The sequence below is a fragment of the Camarhynchus parvulus genome, chromosome 2 (genome assembly GCF_901933205.1).
Source record: "Camarhynchus parvulus chromosome 2, STF_HiC, whole genome shotgun sequence".
Lineage (NCBI taxonomy): Eukaryota > Metazoa > Chordata > Aves > Passeriformes > Thraupidae > Camarhynchus > Camarhynchus parvulus.
Window position 1 is genome coordinate 143,783,016 of NC_044572.1, and position 12,689 is coordinate 143,795,704.

A 12,689-nucleotide genomic window follows, 5' to 3' on the forward strand; every position below is an offset into this window, starting at 1 on the left:
ACCCTTTCTGTGCATTTAGCTAATACCTTGTGTCAAATAGAATTATCGATAATTAGTGTTTACATCTAAATGGAAGAAAGTGCTTGTATGAATTAAGTGGGACTTCGTATGTCATCTTAGAAATATTCATATCCTGTTATTCAAGTCACTAACCTGACACAGGCACTCTGTGAGTCACTTGTGAGAGGAACATCGTCCTTGCAGGGCTGCCTCTGATGTCAGCAAAGAGGGGTTTGCAAAGGCTGATATATAAAAATAAATTTTCCTTCTTCAAAATGTTATTTTTGATATAAGAGAGAGAATCCTTGCCTTCCCCCCATTTTTATATGGAAATTACAGTCTAGTAGACAATTATGGAGGGAAAGATATTTCTTTCTCAGATCCCCCTTCCATTGCTGGACTGACCCAACCATTCCCTGTTACACTCCCTGTGCTGGTGTTTGCCAGTTGTCTGCCAAATGTCTTAGCTGTGACAGAGATTCCCTGAGCTGTTCCCAAAGCTTTCTACTTCTCCAGACGCTTGAAGCCAGGCTTCATGAAAGCCTGGAAGAATGACATTAATGTCATCACAGAGCCCTGCAGCCTTGGTGTCTTGTAAGCACTGGTCACTATGCAGAGTTGGTTATCTGGAAAAACAATGAAAGACACTGAAAAACAACCCTGCAAGAAAGAAGCAAATAGGGCCCAAATTGATTCTGAAAATAGTTTAAATCCAGTCTGTTAAAGAATAAGCTCCTGAACTCATTGGAAAAGTGAGTCAGTGGTTGTTTAGTTGCAGCTTGCTTATTTTTGCAGGAAGAAAAAACGGGATTTAAACAGTATCTTTAATCTGCCATTAGCTGAAACTGAAGGTACCCTCAAACAGAAATAAGGTTTTGTTGCCTGTCCATGGAGTAATTATCCTTAAGCACAAACTACCAAGGAGAAGGCTGCTGTATCCATTTCTCTGTGTCTCTGAGCCCAGCTTAAATGCTTCATGCAAGATCAAACACAAGCCATGTTTTAAAGGATAGGAAGCACTTGAGCTCAGCAGTCAGGAAATGGAAGAGCCCTGGCTATCCTGGAGGTCAAACCAGATGGTCTGACAGATACTTCTGGCTGGGAACTGTGTGCATCTGAGCCTGGAGAGTGCCTATTTTTAGCAAATAAAATATTGCTGTACAACTGGCTCTTTTGGGAAAGTAGAATTCTCAGGACATTTCCTTGCTCTGACTGTTTGCATTAGATGTCTTTTGATCTCATTTTTGGGTGGTGTTACTGTAATTGCTGCTTGCATTGCCTAGAGCATGGTTCAGGGCACACAGAAAACCTGCTCTGGCTGCAACCATCAGAGAAACCCCATGCACTTGCAGGGAGTGCGTGTGTTGAGGAGACAAGAAAGAATTTAATTTTCAAGTCAGTTTGGGAAAAAACAAGAGATCATGATGTGAGGAGAGGAAGCTGCGTTTGGGTTTGCAGAGTGTGGGTGATAAAATCTAGTTCCCATGAAGTTTCTAATCACTAGATGTGTTCTGAATAATTTTTGGAACATTTTGCAGAAGTGAGCTTCCAAACTAAATGAGGAATCAAAAGACATTCAGCACTGCAGCTTATATGGCAATTGTCTTTTCCAGATAGGTTGTGAGGCAGGTACAGAGTACAGTGATAGCACTGTGGTGGGTTGTCTCTGGCTGGACACCAGCTGCTCACTAAACCTGCTCTGCCCTCCTCAGCTGGCACGGGAGAGAAAATAAAATGAAAATCTAAGTACAGGGAGAAATCACCCACTGGTTACCAGCACAGACGGGGAAATTAAACTAATTTATTTTAATTAGTTTAGTTTATTACCAATTAAAGAGAGCAGGATAATGAGAAGTAAAGCATGATTATGACCATCTGGGATTTTCCATTCTCACTCTTCCTCACAACACTGCAATTATTTCATTTAGACTCCCTCACTACCAAAACATGGCCACACAAACCAAACAGAAGTCCGTATGTTCTGTTTAATCATCTCATCAGAACAGCAGCAAGAGCTTGTGGAGGAAGAAGTGGGATGGCCAAGATAGCACCAATGAAAGTCTGTTGAGCTCTGATGTCCCAAAAGAAAAGTTTGCAAGAGTCACCAGCCCCAGCTCCGCTGGTCACAGCCTGATAACAAAGTGAGAATTCACCTTCATGTAATACTGATTCATCAGCTTCTCACCATTGTGAGCTGCAACATTTCCTGGTATCTGAATTTCAACTGTGTATCTGAACCTCTAATATTGAAAAGAGAAATTAAGAAATGCTGGCATTGCTCCTGGTCCCTGAACTAAATAGTACCCAAGACTTTGACTCCCATTTTCAATGCCATCACTTGTTGCAGTAGGTGCTATTGCCCAACACTGTAAAGTTCCTCCTACTCCTATGAATTTTGGAGAGCAGCGTAACGATGCTGTTGTGGATTGTGTAAAACAGCTGCTACTGCTTCTTCTTTCAAACACTTTCGACTTGGTCGATGTCAAAAATGTCAATGGAACTTCCTCTGTCTACCCCTTCCCCCTTGTTGTGGGTCTGTCTGTAAGGACAGCTAAAACAAGAAGTGTGTGTGGCTTCAGTTCCTTGTAAATCACTTCTAAATGATGCCCCAGTGATGACAAAGTGACTATTGACTACAATTTTATTGTATATGTCATTTTTAGAGGTTCGCTTTCAATAAACAACTCTGCTGGAACAGCAAAGATTTCACTTGTTAGTTTTAAAAGTGAATTTTTTAGCTCTTGTGGTCATGGGTACAGGAGAATTCTTGGAGAATTAAAAATCAGAGGACTAACAAAAAGAACACAGTGTTTGTTATTCTTGAACTGATCTCATGATTTTTGGTTTTCTGATTCATGATTCTGTCATGTTGATGGTAATATGGGTGTCATGTAATGGAAACAAACAGGCCCTCCACTATTTCTGCTTCTGCCTAAGTAGTACTATTTTTTAAAGTACACAAGCCCTCCATTATTGGTTTCTGGGACTAATCACACAAATAAATTATAGTTTTATAGGAAAAGAGGGAACTGCTAAGTGTAGCTCTGTTATTCTCTCTGTCCTGAGCCCAACCTGTAATGTGAATTCAGTGTTTAGGGAACATTTCTGTTTAACGTGAAAACTGCAAGCTCAAAAAAAGAAAGGAAATTAGTTCTAGGCAATACCAGCTTCTATGATCACTTATATGTTCCTGAAGGTTTTTTTGGGTTTTTTTACAACAATGAAGAAACAATGACCCTGAATTTTGATGTGCATTTGTAAAGCAGAGAACTGGTACAGTTTTGCTTGCATAACTTCTGTCCTAAGAAAAGTTATGTTTCTAAAGCCTGGAACAAATTTTGGATGAACCTTGGAAGGAAACATAATGGTACTGTTTCTAAATACTCTTTGAATGATGCCTTGTGTTTCTCTATCCCCTGCTTCCAGTCCTAGCAAAAATTAAACATGATTAAAAGTAGTAGATTCCACATCTCTTTCAAACCCCAAAGATTTGTCTCTTTCAAACCCCAGATGCAAGACTTTCTTCATGAATATGGGTGTTACCAAAAAAGCAAACTGAGGAAGTGGCCATTTAGGTGGAAAATTGAAGAAAAAGTACAGAATAAAGAGCAAATAAACCTGTTGTAACCATTCACAGAAAGAAGAGAAAATACCCACAGCCAGATTGAGGCTCCATCAAGCTCTCCTCCCCTCAGAAATGTATTGGCAGAAGTTTGGGGGTTTTGTTTTACTCACTGAGCTTTGACTGTACCTACTGCCAGCCCATACATGTCCCGTGCTGTGACATGATTTCCCTGCCCAAGCTTTTTGTTCTGCCCCTGCAGTAGAGAACTTGGGGGACACTTCTATTCAGAACCTTTTGCAGTCTTTGTTTTGCTCAGTACATGACCTCAGGGCAATCTTTCAGGTTGTAGATATCTGAGACAGGGAAACCTTGCAGAGCTTTTAAAATCTCCCGGAGGAAACGTGTTCAAAATCAAACACACACAAGGATGTTTTGCTTGGTCCCAGTGAATTTTTGGATTCCATATATCATCTGATTTCAGTACTCTTTCCCTTCCAGACTTGGCCTTTTAAGACGGCAACGTCAGAATTTCCACAGAAACTGACACTTTCAAAATTTGGGAAATTTTGGAGTTTGGGAAACTGAAATCCTTTAATATTTTTATTATTTTGTTTTAAATTAATACCATTTGGAGGTACTGGATACTTGATAAAGCATGCTGAGCCTGTTCAGATCTGATGTGGAAGAATATGTTTGCCAGATTATTGCATAAATATTGTGCAGTCCTGGATTTAATTTTTCTGCTGCATTGAGGGAGCTCATAATTCCTTATTCCTCATGAAATGCAAGGAAGCTGTTTTTCTGAAGGAAGCTGACATGGTGTGTTATCCCTTTTCTAGTCTCACTCATCATACATGGTTCTCACTTAATGTCCTGGGAACCCACCCACAGACAAGATAGTCTCATCAAAGATATTTTTCTTTCTCTCTCATGACCAGCTGAGTCAGTGCACCTAGTCAGCAGCTGATAAATGTGCCTTACAAAATAGACTACTGGAAGTCCTATGAAGACTAAAGCCCATTGCTCATGTAAATTGAGTGCTGATGTGAGGAATAAGACCAAGTGGTGCTTGTTTTTTCTTCTCTAGTTCTTCCACTCTCTTAAAACTCAAGACAGCTCCTACACTGGCCCAGATTAGAAAATTAGGTTTTTCCTTTGCTTATCTGCAACCATTTTCATCTCAGTCATTATACTAATAACAGTGCTTGTTTTCTAGATCTGTTAAAAAAAGAAGAGAAACCTTTCAGGAGGGTAGTATCACTGGAAATTCTACATGCAGTGAACTAAAAAGATTGTCTCTACACCCAAACCCAAATTACCTCTTTCTCACTATTTTTGGAAATCAATTTCTCCAGTTATGAGCAATGGAATCCCATTAGTATCAATGGCTCTGCTTGTTTGAAATATAAAAAAATCTCATGGGTGCTGACCAGGGCTTCACAGAGTTCTTTGGGTTCAGAGGTTTGAGACAATTTCAATTTAAAGATTTGCCAGTTGGTTTTTGTTTCTTTTTAACTTGCTTTTCAAGACTTGTAGTTATGCTTTGAGCAAATTCAGTAAGAAATATCTTAATCAGTTCAATAGATTGGGGTCTATCATATCGTGCATCTGGGTTGTGGGGTTTTTTAGAGGACAGAGCTAATTTTAGCAGCTATTATCAGTAAACTGATGCAAATGTTTGGAAATTAGTAATTTGAACCATGACCAGAGCTATTCCAACCTTTCTGTTCTAGGTCAGATCTTATCAGATTTAAACTAATTTATCTGCATTTGCAACAACTAGTTTTCATGTTTATTCAAAAATGTTGTGCCATTCTTTCTTGTTAAGAACATTTGCTATGTTGGCACAGCTGTAGCAAGAATATGAAGAGTCTGGGGTAGAGACTGGACTGGAGCCTGTGCTGTGGTTTTGATCTTCATGCTCTGCAGTTTCCTTTAGTCTTTTGTTCCTACTTTCCCAGTTCATAGCACCTCCAGACCCTCCCTGCTCCCTGTGCTAGTTATCCTTGGTTTCTAGCTGAAGTTGATTTACACTCAATGTGAATACTTAGTGCTCATTTGTCCTTGTACCAGCCTTGTCCCAAGGTAGAAATAGCTCTTCTTTATGGACATCACACTTGCTCTCAGTCCTTGTTTATCAGAGCTTTGATAAAACTCCATTTGTTCTCCTCTGTCAGTAAGATGGAATCTCCAATCCCTCACAGCACCTTCTTTATATCTGCTCCAGTCTCAATGTTTCTTCTTCCACCACGGTTTTCAGAAAGATTTGTGAATTGGTTAGAGACATAGACACTTAGATCCTTTCCAAAATAACTGTGGCAGAGCTGGAAACAGCCTAACTGACCCTTCACCCCTTTGCTTTGATCTTTAGAAAGAACTTGCTTATTTTAATTTAAAAACCAGGGGTTTACGTTCTGCAGGTGGAAAGATTTTTCTTCTCATCTTCTGTACCTGCACCAGGGAACCAGGTGTTCTGACAACATATATTGACTGATATTGTGGTTTTTTTTCTAGGGAGGCTCAGCTTTTTCTCCAGCATCCATAATTACTACCAGGAGGGCACAGACCCAAGCAGCAGCCCTGGCTGAAGATGTGGGATGCCCTTCATCCACCAGTGAGGAAATTGTAGCCTGCCTTCGTCAGTTGCCTGCTCGTGTCCTCAATGATGCTCAAACTAAGGTACAACATAGCAAAGCAAATGCCACTGGCAAGAAATCAAAAAGTTTCCATTCACACAAAACTCTGAGAGAGAAACCATAAAAAATAATTTAGTCTGAATCCTTGTGAAAGAGGAACTGGACTATTTTTGGTGGAAGGAAGTTGTTGTCCATGACATCCAGCTCTGAGCTATGAATAATCACAATTTGATTCTCCTTTAGAATAAATTCCTTTTACGTTGCTTTAATCGTGTCTTCTGAAATAAAGCTAAAAATTGTTTTTTCCCTCCTTTCAGTTCCCTCTAGCCTGCCCCTGGGTGTTACTCTACTCAGAGTCAAATGTCTGCAGTTTTAACAACAGAACTTAGGCAGAAAATGAAGCAGGATGGGATGTCAGTGTTCAGTGTTTGAAATGGGAGGCTTGTGAAGTCTGCAGTTTAAATAAATCTAGAGATGGATCCTTTACCCACAAATTAAAACACCCACCTGCAATTAATTTTCCAATGAGGACCAGCATAGAGTCAATCCCTAGTTTAAAACAATATTTTTATGACTATAAGACCATCATTTCTCTTGGCCTCTTCAGTTTGTTTCCCCTACTGAGACTGTCAGCAAAATCATTGTTTCCTGCCAATGATGAATTTATGAATTTGCACTTATATTACCTGGTCACTTTTTCACTTGAAAGGAATCAATCAGTTGAATTAAGCACAAATAAAATAGAATTTAAAGGGTAAGCTGAATTAACTGTACAATTCTTTCTCTTTTCTTTTTTTTTTTTTTTGGCCATCATAGCTGCTGGCTATAAGTGGCCCATTCCAGTACTGGGGTCCAGTGATGGATGGAATTTACCTCCAGGAACCTTTGGCTAAAGCCCTGCAGAGCCCTCGGCGTCGGAAAATAGATCTGCTCATTGGAAGTGCTCAACAAGATGGTCTCATCAGCAGAGCCAAGGCAATTAAGGTAGGAAGACACTCACTGTTAATGAGCTGATGGCATCACTGTGATTACAGTAATGTCTGGAGCAGCCTGGAGAGATGCATTTTGATTTCTACAAGTTGTGAATTATGCTCCACAGAAATATGCAAATGCATTGTCCTTCTCCAGCCAGTCTTGCTGAGGATGACTAATGTCATAATAATATGTATTGATTAATATTTCTGTGGGAGATAAAAATGGTAAGAGACCAGAAGTGATTTAGCATTTATGCTCTACTGTCTTTATAATACTATTTATATTTCAATCTCAGTAGTATCTCACAAAGATGACAGCAACTTAACTATGAATTTCCTCACTGTGCAGCAGGATTAAATCAGCATTTTGAGGTTTTTTCAGCAACCTTTTTCTCTTGTCTTTAGCAACCTTTTTCCTTTTGTCTCCTGGAAGTACATTTTCTTGTAAAGATGATTCTGAGTATGGACTAGCTGTTATAAGGAGCAGCACTGGCCTGATGTGTGGTCTCAGGTTTCTGGACAGAAACCTGATGAAAACCTGGTGAAAACAAAAAGAATTTCATCTATGCTATACTGTCTGTTGCTACCTTGCAACAGGAGTGTTGCAATACTTCACCTCTTAGAAGGCACTGAAATGTCCCAGCTTCTCTTTGCTGGTAGCCAATAGCACATAGACCAATTTAATTCAGAATTAATGGCCCACCTGAATTAAAGTTTGTATTACTTGTTTACTCTCTGTCAGAAATTTCTTGCTCTTTTTTAATTTCTTTTTCTCTTTTGGAATCAATTTCAAGAGAAAGTCATAGGAGAAAGGTACAGAAGATATAATGTGATGCTGGAGGCTGGCAGATAATAATCAAGACCCTCTGAGAGTGGAATAAACCTCAGTGACCTCACTACAAGTCCTGTGATGAAGACAAGGAAGTGAAATTCTTTCCTTTATCACTATTTCTGCATATGACAGTTGTCTGCAAAATTGAGATGAAATTTCATGTTGTATTAAAATTTTTGCAACAATCATGGTGTTGATGAAAGGCACAAGTGCTAAATACCAACACTGTCAGATTGAAATGAAAAGAAAAACACTTGCAGCTGAGAGTTCAGTAGAAAAATGTTGTTTGTCCAAAAATAAAACTGGAAATATCTTTTTTATTTAAAGGCTTGCAGAAAATAAGATTGGAAAGGAACTCAGTAAGTTGATGCAACTCAACTGTAAGAAAGGATCATATCTGCTGATGGTTTTTAAAAATTTCCCTCTATTTCTATTTTCCTGTGGCTTCAGGCTTTTAGGACTTGAGGGAATATGAATGCTTTGACCAGTCTGTATTCCTGTCTGGGTTGTTTTCTTAAAGACCTGCTGCAAGGTTGAAGTTTCCTGATTTCTCCCCTGTTGACACAGTTAGGGTATTAATTGTTGGGAAAGTGTAATGCTCCTTCCATCACTGAGCTACTTATGAAGATGCAATCTCCAGGTCCTCAGCAGCATTTCTGTGTGCTGGCCATGACCATGTATGGTTGCAGTCAATCTGATCATGAAGTCCTGAATAAGCCACAGACATATTTAGCTACAGCGACAAAATCTAGTGCAGATGGTGGTTGTTACTTGGAAGTCTGTACCCCATTTCCTCTGTCATAAATGTCATAAGAGATCTTTAACCTGTGATAAATGTCCTCTCTCCACAACAGACCTCAAAGAAGGATTTGAGACAATCCACCCTGTATCCCAATCATCTACATAATTAATGTTAAGGGTTCCTTTGAGGTAAATCTCACTTGCACCTCTCTAGGAATAGCCAAAGCCAGTTTTACTGGTACACTAAGGAGTGTGAGAAGGCTTAGTTGATGGACAGAGCCCTGAACTGAACTTGGGAAACCAAGGCATAATTACTAGTTTGCCTTTGAAAGTATTTCATCTGTTCTAAAAAGAGGGAAGCAAATTTCCCTGGAGTGAAAATTCACCTATGGCTGTGCTTGTGCTCTGCAGAGAGAAGATCTATGGATGTATTTCAGGGAACAAACACAGCTGAAAGGTGCTCTGGCAAGCCTATGAAATTGGCAAAGTCCTAATTTCCATCTTCTTTAGGATGGCTGATGTCAGTGTAGACAGTGCAAAGAGTGAGGGATAAAAACATTTAACCCCTACTGGCTTGCTCCACCAGTTCCTGGGAATAACTGTGCTGGGCAATTCTGTCAAGGACTTGTTCTATTAACCCTGATTTCTCTTAGTACTGATCCTGTAAATGGTAAGGAGACATTTTGAGCCATTTGGATGTTTGCAAGCTTGAGATATGATGCAAATCTTATCACCTTAGACTGAGGTTGCATGCAGGTGTTATAAACTCTTTGCACTCTTCACACAGAAGTGAAAGAGAAACTCTAGGCTGCAACCAGACCAGAAGGTGGAAAATCCAGTTGGCACCATGTTGTTCTGTGGGATCTTTCTGGCCTTGGATTGGCTGCTCTGGGTGTCTCTCTATTCCCACTGCAACACTGTGCTTGTGACTATTAAGATCTTTGCTACGAAAAATGAAACAGAAAGACAGAAGGCACCACTTATGTGCTAGCAAAACATTTATGTTTGATTTGCTTACAATTAAAGGCTGGGGTCTCTCAGTGATGTTTGCAGCAGAGAGTATGCTCATGAAATATCCATTTTATGGCATTCACTGAAATGCTTATTCATGTGAACTGAGCCAGATTCATCACTTCCTGGAACACTTCCTCCTCATCCCCAGTGCAGCAATCACAACGTTGAAACTATGTGGGAAACAAAGCAGAGTTTGTTAAGGGAATGGCAAGTGGCACCATAATGCACTATTATGTGACATATGGAGTGGTTAAGCCTGAACCCATTCACTGCAATTCCCATGGCACACCTTCAGGGAATATTAGCTTTGAGCAGTCATAGATTAGGGCAGCTGAGCAGAAACCTCTAGAAATGTTGATTTCAATTCCCAACTGGACAAAAATTTTATCCCTGTCCTATATGTGATGGTCAGGTGGGAGGACCTAATGGCCTAAATTTATGGATTCACTCATGCTGTTCTATGTCTGTGTTTATCTCTGCATGGAGGTCAGTATAGCCCACTCTGTGTCCTCCATATGTTAAGCACCTACTATGTAATCTCCACATTGCAAGGATTTAGTTGAAAGACTAAGGTTGTATTTCATGTGTTTCCTTTCTTTTGCTTTCCCTCCTTAGTACAATCTAGCCGGATGCAGAACCCAAATCCAGTACATAGGGCAGTGGGTAGATAAAAATCTAGTTTATTTACCTCATGTAAGCAAATGGATCTGTGCAGAACAGAACTACCATCCTGCAATTTATTGCAGTCAGTTAATGTCTTTATGGAAAAAGGTATTCAGCAATATACAACAGGTGGTAGATATGTGTATATTTGTTATAATGACCAGGGAGAAGTGTCTCCATAAATGCCATCAGTGAGGAGAATGGGCCGAACTCTTTGCTTCATATTGAAACTATTTAGAAATCTTGGAAGACTCTGCTGAATGGTGGCAGGTCTTTCACCATCTTTTGTGACAGTGTTTGCCAAAAGCCATTTAAGGCCTAAGGTCTGTACATAGACTGTTAGCATTATCACCATTTCAGTTTCTCAAAAAAGTACATTTTGCCCCTTGGGAGATGTAAATATTTGGTCTACCTACTACTACAATTTTTTTTTAAAGTAAAATGCTGGGCCAGTTCTACTCATATGCTCCATAAGCTATCCTGCAGCAACAAGAACAGTAAGCAGTATTTAACTCATTATTTAGGCAATGTTTATGATGCTTTTGAATCATCAGAAGAGTAGAAAGGAGCGCATGTGCTGCCTTTAAATATTTTCTTAAATAATTTCTTAGAAAACTCGACTATAAATCTGAGCCAATTCCTAATGCTTCTTTAAAGGTTAGCAAAATGTAAATTATTTTACATGATGTGCAGCTGTTTCTATTAATCTGGTAGCAGCTGTTGTATCTACTATGATTTGAAAATTGTTCTTTGGTCATATATTTTCTAATGGGAACATATGTTGGACATGGAAAATTGGTTGAATTGAATCAATTTCTGAGAAGTTAAAATATTTTGTCTTTTTCAACATTTTCTGGTTTAATGAATTTTATTTTGAACATATTGCTTTGGTTTTGGCTATTATGTTTAAGTCAGATGTTTAAATTATACTGTAGCCAAAGGAATGCTTGAGAAATTGTTTCAGGTTGTGCTATTTTAGTGCTGTTTGAGGAATGAAAATTCTTACCATTTTACAAATGCTAGTTCTGTTTATCATCCATCTCTGTCTGTTGAGTCCTCTTTCATCTGAGTCAACACATCTTGAGGGCCCCAATAAAATAAATTATTGCTGAGAAAACTCTGAAGAATTGCAGAGTTTTGGAGGCATTTTGAAGACCACAGAACCCCGTACATAGGCACAGTGAATCACAGAACTGTAGAACAGAATCATAGAATACACTGAGTTGGAAGGGACCCTTCAAGATCATTGAGTCCAACTTGTGTCCTTGCACAGGACAGCCCAAGAATCACACCCTGTGCCTGAGAGCATTGTGCAAACACTTCTTGAAATCTGACAGGCTTAGTGCTGTGACCACTTCCCTGGGGATCCTGTTCCGATGCCCAACCATCCCCTGGATGAAGAACCTTTCCCTGACATTTAACCTAATCCTCCCCTGACACAACTTCAGGTCATTCTCTTGAGTCCTGTCACTGTTCACAAGAGTGAAAAGATCAGTGCCTGCCTGTCCATTCCCCTCACAAGGAAATTGTTACTGCAATGAGGTCTCCCCTCAGTCTCCTTTTCTCCAGGCTGAAGAGACCAAGTGACCTCAGCTGCTCCTCATATGCCTTCCCCTCCAGACTCTTCACCATCCTTGTGAACCTTCTTTGAATGCTCTCTAGAAGCTTAATTTTTTTTTTATATTGTGATGCCCAAAACTGTCCAAAGTCCTTGAGTTGAGGCCATCCCAGTGCAGAGCAGAGCAGGACAATCCCTTCCCTTGCCCTGACAGTTCAGTGTCATTGCCGAACTTCCTTTGAGTTCTGTGCCCAGGTCATTAATGAAGAAGCTGAAAAGAGCTGGATGGAGAATGGAGCCCTGTGGAGCCCCACTAGGGACCAGTCACCAGGCTGCTGTCACCCCATCACCAAGGGGTGACAAAATGTCCAGCTGTCACCCCTTGGTGCCTGACCCATGACTCAGATGCTCACCAATCATGTATCACAGTTATTCAGGTGACAGCTGGACATTTTGTCCAGAAGGATTTTGTGAGAGACAGTATCAAAAGCTTTGCTGAAATCCAAAGAGATTACATCTACTGGCTTTCCCAGATCAGCTAGGTGAGTTGCCTTGTCAGAAAAGGAAAGCAGGTTTAATATGCAGGACTTTCCCCTCATGAAGCTGTGCTGAGACCAATGACAGTGCTGTCTTTCAGGTGTTTTTCAATACCTCCCAGAATATTCTTCTCCATAACTTTACTGGGCACTGAAGTGAGATTGACAGG

At 40.0% G+C, this 12,689-nt stretch overlaps 1 protein-coding gene across 1 annotated transcript in view; it reads left to right on the plus strand.

Moving 5' to 3' along the window:
• The window catches only part of TG (thyroglobulin), a 151,776-nt gene that overhangs the window by 115,110 nt on the left and 23,977 nt on the right, over positions 1-12,689 (plus strand). The window contains exons 43-44 of the mRNA XM_030964721.1: positions 6,080-6,244; positions 7,018-7,185. Coding sequence (XP_030820581.1) covers positions 6,080-6,244; positions 7,018-7,185 — 333 coding nt within the window. The remainder of the gene's footprint in view (positions 1-6,079; positions 6,245-7,017; positions 7,186-12,689) is intronic.